We start from the raw sequence: 16,816 nt of genomic DNA on the forward strand, positions 1-16,816 counted from the left end.
TATATGAATCATTAATAATCATAGAAATGCTACCCTAGAAAGCAACATGCAAAAAGCCTGATACAATACTTGCTACTAGAAGAGAGCCACTTGCTAATAGCGTTTACTGAAGTCAGTATTTTCCCCATTCGTACTACATTAGGAACCCTCTCCTTCCAACTTCCATCTATCAAATACCTCAACAGATCTGTACAAAAGCTGACATTTCGACTGGGATTTTTTCCAAGTCAAGTGGCAATCTCAGCATATGTGACTATAAAAGACTACTGAGAAATTACTCAACTGTAATAGTTAAAAAAACACAAAACCTGAAGAAAGATATTAATTCCTTATATTACTTGAAAACAGTACGATTAAGCCTTTGCATTCTGAAACAATGAAACTGATTCTTTTTCTTTAGGAAGCAATACGGAAGTAATAATTGTCGGTAGGCCCTCACGGGCTATAAATGCAGCTAATTGTGCTTATACTTCAAAATGATATTTTTTAAAAGTACTATATTTTTACTATAAAAACCTTATTCACAGGATGACTATGTCTAGTTTTCAAATAATTATTCTATGCAAATCTCTTCACAAGGTAGGTACTTTTGACAGCATATCAACTCTATACGTTCACTTGGATTAACTAATTAAATCACATTTTCTAATAATTTCAATAGAAAGTACGTTTACAATGCGTACAAAGAGTCTCATAGCTGATTTTTATCCTTTTAAAAATTTTTCCACACCCTTCTGAAATACTAACATGAGAAGACACACACTTTAGCAATATGCTCTGCACGCACATATTATTTGGAAACACCGTCATCTCTCCACAACTACCACTTGACATTCTCTACAAATATTCCACATATTGGATGTTTCCACACTTCCCATTGTGTATAGTACCATGGTATTGTCATAGTCCTTGTAAACATGGTCTACAATCTTTCTTCTTTGTTGTTGATAGATAATCTTGCATTTGGCTGTATTAAAATATACATTGCTCAGGTTGAGTAACAAGATTTTAGAAGTTATATACAATTTGTATCTTGACAGCATGATTTGGTTTTCAGTAAGACTAATTTTCCACCAGATACCGTCTCCTTCATAAATACCATTTTTAATTATGGTAAAAAAATGTTTAGTTTTACTAACTTGTCACATATACCACGTTAGGAAAATTTACGCTATGCTACGTAGACATGTGTCCTGGAAAGAACATAAAGACCTAATACCCTTCACATAATATAACCTCACCTACTAAATGAAAATGAAATGCTTAAAGATACAAGAATACTTTGACTAAATATAACCAGAGTTTTTTTTCTGGGAAAACCAGAAAAATTCTGTTTTCAGGCAAGCAGAGGTTAAAATTCCAGGACTCTCCATACTACAAGTTTAAAGCTGAAAGTAAGGACACCCTGAGAGGATGGAAACAGATCCTCTACAGAGAAGAGCTTAACGACTAATGCACTGCCATGGCTGTGCAACTCCAACCTAAAGGTAAATAAAAATCTCTTACTTGCCCTAACTGAGGGATTGTATTTACAAGAACTGATATACAGTAGTTCAACTATCATAAGAAACTGTGCCTTTGAAATTAGATGTGAGAAGAGTGGATTTTAAACAGCGTTTTAAGCGTAAGGAATTTGAATGCTTTCATGTAATTTCTGGGATACGGATACTTAACTTCTGCTATAACTGGATGGTCTTTTCCTGAAGTGTGTTCCTGTACAAGGTGCAGCATGGCACTACAATTCTTCTAAGCCTATGTTGGAGGCACAATTTTTCCAACCTACAATTGGAGTACATTTCAATATGAAATCTTAGCTAAAAATAACATTAGCTATTTATATTTAATGTTTGGATGAAAAAATGTCTATTTAAGGTACAGTCTGTTGTCTCTAAGATGTCAACAGTAAGTAATATTATTTGAAGTGGAATGTTTTATTTAATCGCATGTATAATGAAACTAGTGGAAAAATATTGAAATTTCAGAAAAGTATGAAATGCCCATCGTGATTCAACTGTTATTTCAGATTAGTGATAGATGTTATCATGTGTATACCTAAAAATACATTACATGACTTAGCTTTACCAAGGAATTATACAATATTCAGATATTTCAATATATTGTACATTATAGACAGTGAACCTAAATTTCAACCTGTTTGTGTCAATATGACCCAAAAAACTCCCGTGAAGTAATCATCTACATCAACATAAAGAGGATGCTTGATGAAAATCAAGTCCAGAATGATCCGGCCAGTTCTCTTTCAGAAGCTAGTGTAGCAATCATTTAGCTCGGAGTCAGAAATTGCATTTTTTATTCTACCAGCCAAGTTTCAGGTTCATGACAAATGAAATCCTGCAACTTATTTGATTATCCAAATAAGGACTATTTTCCTGAAGAGATGAGTCAGCGGTCAAAGAAGTTAAACTTACACTATTTTCTGACCATTTTTAACATACAAAGACAGAAAAAAAATGGTCTTTTAAGATAAAATATAAACCCAAAGCTAAATCCAATTCATATTAACTTACTAAAAAATAAATTACATTACGTGTTCTACTACCTAGTTAGTATAGCATCCAAATAGGAAACTGGTGTTACAGTGGGTCTTTATAAAACAATTCAATACTTACCTAAGTAGCACCTCTTGATAAATGATCACCAGCAAAGGAGAATACTTCATAAGACACACAATATCCCTTTTTGATGGGTTAATTATAATGCCATCAACACCTAAAAGTTGTACTGGATCTGCACAGGAGTTAGGGTCACAAGAAGAAATTCAAATGATCAACTACAAATCTGACTGCTTGCTTGTAGTGTCCAAGTGCAAACAGTGGTCTTTTAAGAATCTTTTTTCCCCCAGATGCATTTATTATTTAGAATCCTAAACATTAAATAACCAGGTCATCACTCAGAAGTAAATATTTACTTATTTTTAAAAAAGGTAAGAACCCATTTACAAATTCCTGGATAGAACATGACATACTGATATCAATTTATTTAAGAACTAGCTCTTGTCCCACAGGCATTCATGCAACAAGTCAATTGAGATACAAAGACTTCTCTATCATGAATTCTTAGGTTAGTTTAAACTTACTCTAGACTAAACCAGCCATCTGACTTAGGTGTGTGAAATCCACTCCCATAAAAATGCATCTGCCTCAATCAGCTACTGAATTTAGACTGCTAATGCCAGGGGTTTGAATTTAATCTAAAGGAAATACTGTAAATACATCAAACCTGTAATTTTTATAAATTTGGTTTTGATGCTCTCTAAAAAGATGTCTTTTTTGTGTAATTAGTGACACCCACTTATCTACGTTTATTTTACCTTTTGATGTTCTACATTACATCCTAATTAAATAGAAGCACAAAGGTAAGAAAGAAATGCTTTCTAAGAGCCTTCATTTTATTTTTTCAGTTTGATACTATCTGTCCAGTTGGCCTTCTGGAAAACAAAATTTAAGGAAATTATACAATTATATGATTATATCTTTTGTTTTAGAGTTTAATAGCGGCTCTTAGCTTGGCCGACCTTCCTCTTGGGTTTGTTTGAATATCCTTGGCCTGTGGTGTGAGAACTTTTTTCTGTATAAAAATCCACTTTGGGTTGGATTTTCCATGGGGAAATTCTTGTGTATCTTCTTCTTTGGAGCAATTTTTCAGAGCCTGTCTTATCTTCTGTCTTGAACCAAGATTGTACTTTTCTGTCATGTCTATTCCATGAAGAAAACGTTTGATAATACGATCTTCTAGTGAATGAAAGGAGAGGGCTACAAGGCGCCCTCCAGGTTTTAGAAACTTCTCAGCTGTCTTCAGCCCTATTAAGAGTTCATGGAGCTCATCATTTACAAATATTCGCAGGCCTTGAAAAGTTTTGGTAGCAACATGTGTAGGTCTCTGAAGCAAGTCTTTTCGTGCATGCAGTGCTGATGCTGGAAAAGCACCTGTCAAATTTTAAAAGGTATATGTTAATATCTTATTATTTCTACATTGCTACGCTGACATTAATCCACTCATGCATGATGACTTTAAAGGGAAGCATACTTAAAACTGAACCCTGAGTGGTGAGCTTCCTCCTTTATTTTCTGCTTTGAATTCACATTCTGAAAGTAAACCCTATTAAACTGAGCTGGCTTGCGGTTGCGTGTTGGTTTTTTTCTTAGAATCTTTCATAGAAATTCCTTCCCCAAATGCTTCACAAAGTTAAAATACAAAATGATGGCTGAAACCAAGATAGGGAAAAAATGAAGATGGGCTAGATAAGTCTCACTTTACAGCTCAGTGTAGTCAACATCAGTTCAGTATTTGTGGTGGTTTGTTTTATGCTTTTAAGGAAAATAAGTAAATAAATATACGATGGACCCAATTTTAACTGTTGCCTTCAGATAATTATGCATTTCTTCACAGGCAGAGATAAGATGAAGACAATGTCTACCTGGCAATAAATGTCTTTCAATGAATTACTTAAAGCTTAAAAGAGGCATCCTTGTTTGGGGATAAAAATAGTTGACCACTACACCTGTGTTTCTTCAAATGCTCACAAAAATACCTTGAGAAATTTATAAAATGCAGCTGATACTGTTGCTTTTTCACGTGCCTATACAGCAGAACGTGTCAAGGTTTGTTGGACCAAAAAAAAAAATCACCAGATTAAGTAATTTTTACTAGATGCACAAAACTCCCTCTTCCTTTCTCCAAAATTCTTTTGAGTTATACAAGTCTCTGTAGAGACTGAAATTTTGATAGAAACTTTAATATATCATTATTTAATGCATTTTAGGCTTGAATCTTCATTATCTGAGTATAGAGCAAAAAGCTAAAGAAGCCAGATTTGATGGATCAAAGGGACTAAAGCGCAAGAGTCTTACAAGATCTGTGAAACCTGAGTAAACTTATAATCTATTATGTGAGTGAGCGCAGGAGTCTGATAAAGATAAATTGAATGAATAATGCTAGCGCGTAACTGGGAAGAATTATTTTTCCAAACAAGAGGGCCCATTAGAGAGAAGGCAATACAGCTGGTATGTAGGTATTAAAATGCCTTAATTCCATGCCAGTGCTAAACTACAACATAATAAAGCAATGGGTTTGAAGTAAGTGCAGTTCACAATCAAGAAATTGATATTCTGTGTAGTGGAGTAAAAGAAGGCAACATAGTACCTCTGAAACAAGTTGACTAAATTCACATTTACACAGGTGATTGCAAACAATTTAAGAGATATCATAATCCAGTACGTTGGCAAAAAATAATTTATTAGTGGAATTCTTGAGCGTTTTAAAGGTAAGATTTTACTTATGTCAGAAAACGTAAGTGGCATCACAAACACACAAGCCATTATCAGTGTTCAGCAAAGGGAGAGGCCAATAATGGGATTTAAAAATTCAATTATTAACAAAGTTATTATCATGTATGCGATGTATCTGAGATGCATTTCTGCATACTCCATTTTCCCAGCTACATTCCCTACCGACTCTAATGCTAACAGTTCCTGAATTAACTGAAGAGACCCATCGCAGCTGTGGCTGTTTCCTATTCCAATAGCCTGAATCTTTTGAGACAGAAAGTGACAATAGGATCAACTTCTCTCAACACAAACTACTGCACAGGAATTTGTGGCTTTAAACTCTGTTTCACGAAACAGAGTAAATAGATTTAACCTACGGGAGCTAGGCTCCTCCATCACTTACAAACTCTAGAAAAAGTTACACTAACTAGCTAATATCTATCACTTCTGTCTTTGAGAACACCACGTTCTATACGTTCTATAAATCATAAAAAGAATATATACCCTCATTGTAGGAGTCACAAAGCCTGTTTTGATGAAAGAGCTGAACTAAAAGGAGAACTCAATTGCAGAAGGTAAGATGTCCTAAGAAACCAACTGACACCAAGCTTGTACTACTTGGCATAGTATCTGTTTCTATATTTCTTTACATAGATTATTTGAAAATGGAATCCTTAAAACAGCCACTGACTGCCATTTGTGTGTCAAGAAAACTGTCTCTTAACGCGTAACATAAAGGAATGCTGTGCTGAGCAAAATAAACAATTTTCTTTAAATGGTCAACTAACAGCTACATACACTAGTAGTATGCTCAGAACTCTTGAATAGTTATTAAATGAAACAGCAGGGTTTAAAATCAGCATGTAATGTATCCAAAACCACCATAGGACACGCATGTCTCCATAGCATGCACTAAGTGACTAAATATAGATAGCTTCGTGTTCTCCGTAAGACCTGTCTTAGGTTTCAGTCATAATAGCATTTTCAATGGAATTTGAAGTTGAAACATCAGATACCTGGGTATCTTTTGAATTCAATTACAGAAGCCATGGTTTCTTGAATAAGAAAATACTGGTTTTGTAAAAGATCTCACACAACAAATCTATCTCTTTTTCTAAGCCTACTTTTAAAATAACTGAAAACATACCTCACTCTTCCCCTCCCCCCCCTTCCAAAACCAAGCCCACTGCTGCCATGTTCACTCTACGAAAACAGTTGTAACTGGAATGAAAAAGCACTGTTCCCTTACAAAATATTAGCTATTAACAAGCTAGTGGGTTAGAAAACAGGGTGCATTTTTTCGGTTCTACCTGTATTGTTCCTGCCCCTTGCTGAACAATTTACAGCCGTGACTTGAAGAGCATCAGTTTTATACTTTCAATTTTGAGCTGTTACTACCCAGAGCGGGTGTCCACCTCTCAAAGCAGATCCAGAATTTTTAGCTATCGTATTTTAGCAGTCTAAGCATTTTCTAAAAATACCGCTGGTTTTCTGGGGATGATCCATTCTGATATTCTAAGAGTATTTCAGCTTCCAAAAGTATCATAGATAAAAATGAAGCCAACCCACAAGAGTACAGCATGTAATTTAGGTACGAAACTGACTGTGCTTCTTGACTGGGACCTAACCGTAAAAACAGAAGCTTAGATTGAGATCCTTTTTTTTAAATTTCCACAGCCAATCTCACTGGAATTTTAGTAAAATACTGGAAGTTTTATATTCTGTCACCAAAATATCTTTTACTTATCTGAAAAAACAAGGATGGTATAAAGATCTACTTCAAAACTGGTTTTGTAAAAATCTAAATAGACATGACATGCTGATGTCTGGCCAGACTTTTAGTAGTCTGATCATGAACACTGCTATTTTGCAATTGCAATACTGAATAGATAAACAAAAGAAATGAGATACTCAAGGCTACTAGCACGACTAGGACACTAACAGGTCTTTGGAAGGTTCTTCCATTTGTCCTGCCATGGTTGTTGAGTGCAGTGTCTTCCTACAATAATCTTCTATGATGATTAACTGTGACATTAATTTATTGCTGTGAATTAATTGATCACACGCTGAAGAAAAATAAATTAAAACTCAGATATATTCTGTAAGTATAGCAAAACCTTACATGCTTCAGTTGAACATGCACAAACAGCACTGCAGGTCATGTATTACGGTACAGAATACTGATATTCAGGAAACCGGTCAAGAAATGCAGCCACTTTGCAGCTTTATGCAACCAAAACCCCCCAAACTAAAACCAAAATCAAACCATTTCCCAGTTCAAAGACTTATTGGTCTGTCTTCAGAGACTGGGAATAACTAATAAATGTAATCTGTGGTAGTGATTTCTGTCACACTGGCCTTCACCTTTTTTGTAAAGGCAGTAGATTTTGATCTATGTTTCAGGGGTGAAAAATTTTACTACCCCACTCTAGTCCTCTGGTACAGTTAATTAAAAACCTATTTGTGCTTTCTGCTAAGGCACAAAAATTTCTCACCCAGCCCCCTCCAATTACTGTGACACTGAAAGAAAATCCTTCCTGGTAACAGGCTGTACAATGTACAAAAATATAAAAAAAATCTGTATGGGAAGCTTGTAAAATGAATTTCATTCATAAAAACACCACGCTTCTGGCTAGATGACTGGTTTGAAATCCCAGTGCGAGAAATTATCATTTTTAGTTTTGGGATGCCCTGATGCTGCTTTCACTTTTAAAAATCTAATAGATTCACATGTTGAAATGTATTGAAATTTTAAAGCTTGTGAATGAAATTAGCAACGTGCTGTGCCTATCAATATGAACTATTAAAGTCCCCAGAGTGTATGAGAGTGGGAGAGTTTAAAAATTAACTGAGATCGTGCACCTGTTTGCAGGAATCCGTCTCTTGAATTAGCATTGCTTTTAATAAGTTTCTGTGACGCAACTAATGTCCTTTTGTCTAGGCTCTCTCAGTACAGTGTTAATTCTCACCCATCTGAAATTCAGGCAATATTACAAATTCCAAACTGATAATTAAAGTCTATAAATGTGAACCAATCTGAATGAGACTGGCTTTACCCATTAAAGTTCTTTTTAAACTTTTCAAATTTCTTTAATATCTCATCATGGATTCCTTTCAAGTTAAGTCCAAATGATTGCATGATCTCAAAATGATCTGTTAATATATTACGTATCTAAATAACACTGAGAAAAATTAAATTTTGAACAAAAACTAATAGATAACAAAGTATATTGCCACTGAAAAGAAATAAAAAAAGATCAACAGTTGTACTGAAAAAGCATATTAAAATTTCATTATTTTTAACCAGTTTTCCTGCGCATCGAGTTAAACCTATTGTTTCCAAACAACTCAAAGAGCTACAGCAAAAGCCATAAGGAAGTGCTTCTTAATCGACTTCCACACATCTGTTCACAGACCTGCAGTTGAGAACTACTGATCTTTAGTATTTACAGAGCGTTCATCATTGCAGATAGCTGTGTGGAAGTTATAAACAGTGAGTAGAGTTCGATTGTGCTGCAAGAAGAGATGACGTTCACATGACTGAACAGAAAGATCCTCCTTTTTCCCATGTAAACTGCAGACTCCATAGCTCACAGAGATCTCCTTATCTAAATGGATCAGAAACCTTTTGGACAACATTTAGAAAAAGAAAAAAAGGTCAAACTTTTTTTAAGGCTTTTTGTAGGACCTTATTCATTGGCACAGTATGCAGAGAGAACTTTCAGGCTCTATGTCAAGAAATAGAAGGAATTATTTTCTTGAAGTGGAACGAAGGAGAGAGAAATCACTTGGATACCCGAGTTAACCCCAAGCTATTGTAGACAATCTTGACATACACATCTATTTATATATTTTTTCCAGCTATACCTTAAAATTATAACTCTTGCTAATACAAACTTTAGAAATGTCTGATTGTTCTGCAATTGTTGTGGAGCTGGTTTGTTTGTTTGTTTTTTAATTACAACCTTCACTCTTATCTCCCAATCAATTAGCAACAGCAATACATGTTCTAACCTTTTGGGGGGTGGTAGGAAAGACCAGAAGTCTAGCATTCTATAAATAGAAATCAAATTTTCCAATTTCAGGCTAGTCCAAAACTAGATTCACTAGGATTCTGATTATCAGCTGGACCTTAACACAAAACTTTGGAGTTCTAGAAAATCTGAAGCCATAGTAATCTATAACATGTGAAAGAAATATGGTTTATACATGAATTCTCAGATACTGACACCAGCAGAGAGAGAGAGAGAGATAAATACCCAGCCTCATCGGCTAGATATTTTGCTTGTTTTCTGGCTCCTATACTAGGCAAAAAAAATTGATCCTGTTCTGGAGAGATAATCATGCTTGTATAGAGTCTAAAAAATCTAAAATGCAAGATTTTATTATTCTAATTAATATATTTTTTTAAAGGACTTGACATTTAACTAATAGGTCATAGATTTTACTATGGTAAAGTCCTGAATTAGTCAGGGTTTTTTTTGTGCTGTGCCACCAAGAGGCTGTAGCTGTGGTCTCTGGCACTTTAGCTCCGGCTTACCTCAATAACTTCACAGGTATCATTTTGCATAAGAATATATATTGATGATAGAAGATAAATTAAACAAAATATATTACAGTTACCAGAAATTTTCAGTTCAAAAACTAGTAGGATCCACCATTGTGCTCCTTTACTGGAGGAATCAAATTAAAATTGGAAGACGTTCTACCCAAACAGGGATCAATATAACAGTCCTAAAATTGTTTTAACTGCTTGCATTCTTCAAAAAACAAAAAAAGCATACAAAACATACCTATTTAATGTCTTGGCAGATATGTGCTGGATTCACTGTCTTGGGCATGTACACTAGCTGATGCATACCTGATTCATGTACCAAGCTGTTCTTCAAATATAGCAGAGAGTTTAAAGTGGGAGCAAAAAAATCCTTCTCATTGTCACAGAAAGTGACCATTAGGTGATGACTCATATGCAACACATTAAACACGAAGGGATCTTCAATCACTGTCTTTTATGCACTAGTATTTTTATTTTCTTAGTTCAAGCTAGTGCACAAAATTATTGCAGAAGTTACTGAGTTGCTTGTTTACAGCCTATAACAAATTACATCTTTAGCATAGCAATATGGTTGCTTCAATCTCAATAATGGTACACTGTTTTAATCAACAGTTTTTCAAAATGTGCGAGATACATGTGACAAAAACCTAAATTATTAGTTCGTGATGTTGATGACAATGACTACATTAAAAATGTAACTCTTCAAGTTTTATAAAGACTCAGTGTTTTATCTCCGTTTTTTTAAGATTGTTTGTTCCTCACATTCACTGTATTTACAGCAGGGGCTTACAACAGCAAGCAGTATCTTCAGGTCCTTTAATCGTATCACCTAAACTTTGGGCCTCAGTTGACTGGATATTTTGCTCAAGTATCCTGACTTTTAATTTGTTTGTCGGTCATTAAAAGTAAGTCCCTTAAACTTCCAGTTTAAGTAATACAAATTTTTATGAATACAATATATTTTTTAAAAGTCTTCAGGATACTGATACAACATTTAACACTATTCTTTAGCGAATGTTAATTTTGGATAGCCATTTTAAAGGTCTATATTCAAAGGAGTCAGCAGTTTAGACTTATTTGTGACAAGACTCAGTAATTTTCATTTCTTAGTTAAAAAATGAAAATATCCCAACATTACCTGTTATAATGTTAATGAACAGGATTTGTGTCTTACATTTTTCCTTGAAAATTTTCACTTGAAAACACAAACATGAAGATTCTTGATGCGAGTACAGCTCCTGCCTAACTACATTTTGTTCAAGTTGTTTACAGTGAAGAGCAAGTAAGATGAAGTGTTTCAATAGTTGCTTCAGGCTGATCTAGTTGGCATTCACAAGGTGAAGCAAGCTATGTACTGCTTTACTTTTTGCTTCCTGGTTCTTTAAGCAGACAGAAATGATCTGATTTCATTCATAATTGGAAACCGCCATGGTACTTCCCCTCAAAATATTAAAATGTAGAAATTTAAAACTAAGAGAGGTATATGACGTATCTGATATTTGAAGGCTTATCAATAGCTGGGATAAAGAACTCCCTAGGCTGCTGTCATTCTGTGTTTCAAGTTGGTTGGCAAAATGATAAATCACTTCATGTAAAATCTATTATTAAACTAATCAAACTACAATATAAAAAGTGGGAGCTAAAAAAAAAAAAGAGAGAGCTGACATCAGAGCAGAATAGGCAGGATTAGATCCTGCATGATTTCAAGTACAAATAGATCCCTCTGGGACTTTGGGGATTAATATTTTTTCTCCTCAGCCACTGTGAAGAATTAATGAGGGTACCTGCAACAATGCTTGCAAGCTGCTGAGTTCTGGTGATGGGGTATATGCTGCGTGCCTGAACGATGGCTGAAGCGATTTTCTTGGCGTGCCTCTCCTCTCCGTATGTTCTCAGGATGGACGCAAGCGCCTGTTGATCTAAAGCATTCACAACATCAGCAGCAGTGGGCATTTCAGGGTACCTACGCACAAGAAGAGCCAATTAGTTCACTGACGTCAGTTTTCATTGACAAGAGGTAAAGCTTCATAGCATTGAGACAAAGTCAAACTCACACACTGCATACAAGTGCCTTTGAGGTTTTCAAATAAGAGACAGCAACCCTATGAAAACAGATGTAGCTTGCACCTTTTAAATCCTTTTTCTTGCTACTTTAAACAGAGTTTGCTCCTTAACATCAATTAGAACAGCTGAAACTTCCAAGTATTATCATAAACTATGCTTAATGAGTTGACAAGAATAAATACATTTCAATATCGTGTTAAAATGGGAATGCTGTGTGACTTTTTATTTAGCCAGCTTTAGAACATAAACTCGCCCCTTATGGGTTCATTTCAGTCACACTGCATTGTACGCTGTTTTCTAATCAGAACTGATTTCAAGGATCTTTTCTTTCACATCTCCCGCTATGAAAACAATTGCTCATGAAAATAATTTAACTTCACTTTTCACTAAAAGACACAAGAATTTATATCCAAATACTGTCTTGAGAGAATAGAAATGACCTAACATTACAAATGACAGGAATTATTACAATATAAACAGTGTAAGCCATACATTTATTTTTTTTAAATCTCTGTCATTTTGCTATTGAAATAGTTCAAGGTATTTTATGAACATCATATATGGGTTTACTAATCGGAGAAAACGTACAACCTACTTAATAAATTCTCTTCTACAAAGACATGAACGTGCAGAATATTTTTCAGGCATTTATTACTCTCCTGCAGTATCTTACAAAAGATAACAAAACTTAGAAATCAGAGGCAAGTAGTATCATAGCAACAACCGTAGTGTAAGGATTTTGTTATGCCACAGGTATCCTTTGTTCTTATGCTCCTGTTCCATGTATGTATTCTCATGATGCAAATATAAGCCTGGAGTTCAGATTCTTGAATTCTGAGGGCTGAATCCCAGGAGGATCACTTTTTTTTTTTTAAACACAAAACTGGAAAAAGCGAGTATCATGAAATTTGTTAAGACTTAACATTAATGTGTTAAGATAATTCCCTAGAAACTGAGGCTTCCCGTCAGCTCTATGTGAGCAATGAAAGATCGAATGACATTTCTTAAGACTACAGGTGCATCAAAACACAAAGCAAAAATTTTCATTTTCCCAGTAAAGCATCATGCAATTACTGCCATCATCTATACAACAGAGATCTTTGGTTCTTCACGTAAAAAGCACAATGCTACAGAAATATGTTAGGTTGTTTGAAGATGAAAACTGCTACATAAGTAGAAATTATCATTCCACCATTGATTTTCATGCTCTTGAATGTACTAAACACCAATTCTAGTAATTTAAATAGAGGTGATTTATTTAGTAATTGTTAATTTGACAATTAAGTAAGCCTGATGTGCCTCCTACACAATGTGAAAGGAAGCTTATAATATTGCTAAGGAAAGCTTACAATAAATATACAGGCATGAAAGACAACATTATACTAGTGTGTTAAAAGCAATGTTGCTATCTGATTTCATTTGGCAGATATCATGGATGGGTTTTTAATTATTTTATATTATGTTGCTTTTAGAGAGAAGTAACTGGGTCAGATGGCCATTGCAGAGAAGAGGGAGGTTGCTCCTTTCCTGAGGGAGCAACTGAACATGCTCAAGTGAAGGTTCCACAAATAGTAAGTGTGGCAGAAAAGGAAAGGGACTGCAGTAAGGCGTTGTGAGCCTGCAGATCAAGTACATCTGAGAAACTGCGGAAATAACAGGGAGAAGACAGGCCTCGATGTGAGATGCCCCTGGGACTGTATACTATACATGCCAAAACTGTAAAATTTTAATGGTACAGTTAAAAATGTTACTGGTTTAATTACTCACCACTGGAACTTTCCTCATTTCAAAGAAGGAAAAACCAGGGTTCTAAGTATTGAGATTGAAAAAAGTTTTGTGGCAAAAGAAAAACAGTATACTTGGGCATAATTAGATGTGGTTTGATGATGACAGTCTTCAATTTAAGGGGAAATGAAATGCACGGGGATTGCTGAGCTCACAGTTTTTGAGTTTCAAGGAGAAATATTTTATTAACAGGTACCTGTCACTATCCATCCTCATATCCAAAGGTCCGTCCTTCTGCAGGGAAAAACCTCTTTCAGGTGTATCAAATTGCATAGAAGAACAGCCAGCATCCAAGAGAACTCCATCCAGAGTCCCTGGCTCAACTCCAGAGGAGATTAACAAAGCCTCTGACTGGCTAAACTGTCCTAGAAGAGCTTGAATCTGTTTCCTGTAAGAAAATAACAAATAAATAGCCTCAATTTTCATTGTAACAGTGCGGTGTCTTCCCCTTGTATAGCAGGAATTAGATAGTAGCACTCACTTGTCTCAGAATCAGTAGGGCTATTCCCAAAATAATAGTTTAAGTACTTTTCATATGTCAACATTGAAAATTGGTCCAACCCACCCACCAGCGGCTACTTAAGCCTCCTTAACTTTTTACTCCCTTCCTGCTTGATCTCAAAGAAATGGAAACCGGACTAAAACTTCATTTTTTCAACACGCAGGAACTCAAAGGGACACCTTTCACATTCAGGAGGAATGCCCTGACCACCACCCTGCTGAGCAGGGCCCTTAGTCAAGTGAGGCCAAAGTGCAGAAAAGAATGAACGGTTCTTGGACCTAGAGGGGAAGCAGACAAGAGAACACAACTGCACAGCCTTGTGGTTAATACTTACCTGCCAGGAAAAAATCCTGGGTTCTTGCCATGGGACAAACACCTTTCTTTTTAGTGGTATTTGCTGTTTCAAAAATAATTGGGCAAATGAGGAGCACTGGATCATAAGCAGATAAAATACTTCAGTGTAGTTTTGATTCCCCCCAAATCACTGGGGAGAGTAGAGTTTTACATGCATTTTTGTGCTTAGCATTCTTCTTTCTTAGATTTAAGGTGGTTCTTGCTTAACATTCCCATACTGGGAAGGGAAAGTGGCATGGCAAGGGAGATGATGACACATCTCTGAGGTGCCCAACTCTTTCTTGAGTGTCTAAACCTAGCCTTCTGATTCTTGTTTGTATATAAAGTGACCTACAATTAAATAATTTGTTTTATCTATCTGTCAAAATCTCAATGAATTTTACAAGGATTTAAAAAGACTAACCAACACGCTGCTGCATTTTTAAGCAGTACCTGCAAAACACAATATATTTCTGGCCCTACAAGAAGCCACTGCCTCCACATCTGAGTTTTGATTATGGTTCTGATAATTGCTCCTCAGCACTATGGATTAGCATTCAGATTATTACAAGGTCCACCAGGTTAACTCATTATCGTTGTGTCTAAGTTACATGGCATCAGTGAATGGACGGAGAGAGCAACTCTAACTGTTTCAGCTGCAAAAGGACAACTGCCCATGTATCTTTCGACACTTCAGTGTTATAGTAATTTTGAAAAAAAAAAACCCACCCAATCTTTTTCAAAATATCAGCTTAAGTCTAATCCTTCTTTCAGGTCAGTTTAACATCAAGACAACTAGCATTATGACATAATTTAGTCAACTCCAGTGGCTACAGTTTTTAAATAGTGTATGAACAGGGAATCGGGACCTTTTCTGCACCCATCCAACTGGAGTGAGAAAATGTACCAAGGGGCGGGTGGGGAGAGAGAGAGAAAAAGCTCTGTTAAAAGGAAGAAATTATGAACGCAACCATATGGAAGAACATTTAGCTACACAACGGTATCCTCATTAGAGCAGAATGAATCAACCTATTTAACATAGCACAAAAACCGGGAAATACCTTGAATGAACAAATTTCATGAGGGATACCATGATCACACATACACATTTCTGAATTGATTACTGTCCAGCACATAATTAAATACAACTATTCAGCTTAATAAGAACTGACAGTTCCTGAAAAGCACAATCATCCACTTAACATATTTAAACCAATTTAAGCTATGTAGTTATAGCTTTGAGATTATATTTCTCCTCAATATAATGAGAGAAATTTTCTTGAAAATCTGTACCACTTTGTCCAGCCGGGCAGTGTTTCTAACTTTACAACTTGTGCAAACAAATGACCTTTAAAATTCTGTGTGTGGAAGATGAAAATAAATGAGAACTGGAAAAAATTATAAATTGCTATTGTCTAGTTCCTCCAGCAGACAGTAATCCGTGCTATAAACTAGTGCTGTACTGTGCTACCAACCAATCAAAAGGTATTTTGAACTCCATTAATAACTTGCTAGAAATTTGATTACGTTTCTTTAAACAAGTCATAAGTATGCAGATGGCTAAGATGTTTGGGACAGCGGCTTTGATTTGTGGTCTGCCAAAAGGTAATTAAAAAAGAAGTATATCTGAAGTAAGTTGAAATTTAGTCTTTGGTAGAGAGATGCTTCAGCTGGAAAATGTTTTGGAGTTTGCAAATAAAAAAAGATTGAAAAAGAATTAGATTGACATTTTGATGTCAGCCTTTCAGCTGTGTGAAATTATAGCCTCTGTGTATAACCTGTTTGTTATACACTGCATTTTGTGTATCAATAGTGGATAGAGGTGTCTTGGTGAAAATAAATCTTTACTAAAAATAGATGCATTTCATGAGATTATAATGACTATTAAAATGCTCAGGTCAGGTCTCTGAACTGCTGTTTCTTTGTGGACTAGAAGAAACAATTTTAAGCATCTCGGGTATCTCATACATTTCAATTAATCAAACCAAGTACACAGCTATGAAACATTTATTACCTTATGAAAGGAAATACAAGTATGTCCTGGTTTCAGCTGGGATAGAGTTAATTTTCTTCCTAGTAACTGGTACAGTGCTGTGTTTTGGATTTAGGGTGAGAATAATGTTGATAACACACCGATGTTTTAGTTGTTGCTGAGCAGTGCTTACACTAGTCAAGGACTTTTCAGCTTCCCATGCCCTACCAGCGAGAAGCTGGGAGGGGGCACAGCCAGGACAGCTGACCCAAACTGGCCAAAGGGACATTCCATACCATGTGACGTCATGCTCAGTA

At 35.5% G+C, this 16,816-nt stretch overlaps 1 protein-coding gene across 1 annotated transcript in view; it reads right to left on the reverse strand.

Moving 5' to 3' along the window:
* Positions 1-2,972: 2,972 nt before the first annotated feature.
* Positions 2,973-16,816, reverse strand: part of METTL15 (methyltransferase like 15) — a 97,961-nt gene continuing 84,117 nt past the window's right edge. The window contains exons 4-6 of the mRNA XM_009334517.1: positions 13,889-14,080; positions 11,628-11,806; positions 2,973-3,947 (exon numbers count right to left, since the gene is read on the reverse strand). Of these exons, the coding sequence (XP_009332792.1) occupies positions 3,502-3,947; positions 11,628-11,806; positions 13,889-14,080 (817 nt within the window). The 3' untranslated portion in view covers positions 2,973-3,501. The remainder of the gene's footprint in view (positions 3,948-11,627; positions 11,807-13,888; positions 14,081-16,816) is intronic.

The sequence above is a fragment of the Pygoscelis adeliae genome, unplaced genomic scaffold (genome assembly GCF_000699105.1).
Source record: "Pygoscelis adeliae isolate BGI_AS28 unplaced genomic scaffold, ASM69910v1 Scaffold171, whole genome shotgun sequence".
NCBI lineage: Eukaryota > Metazoa > Chordata > Aves > Sphenisciformes > Spheniscidae > Pygoscelis > Pygoscelis adeliae.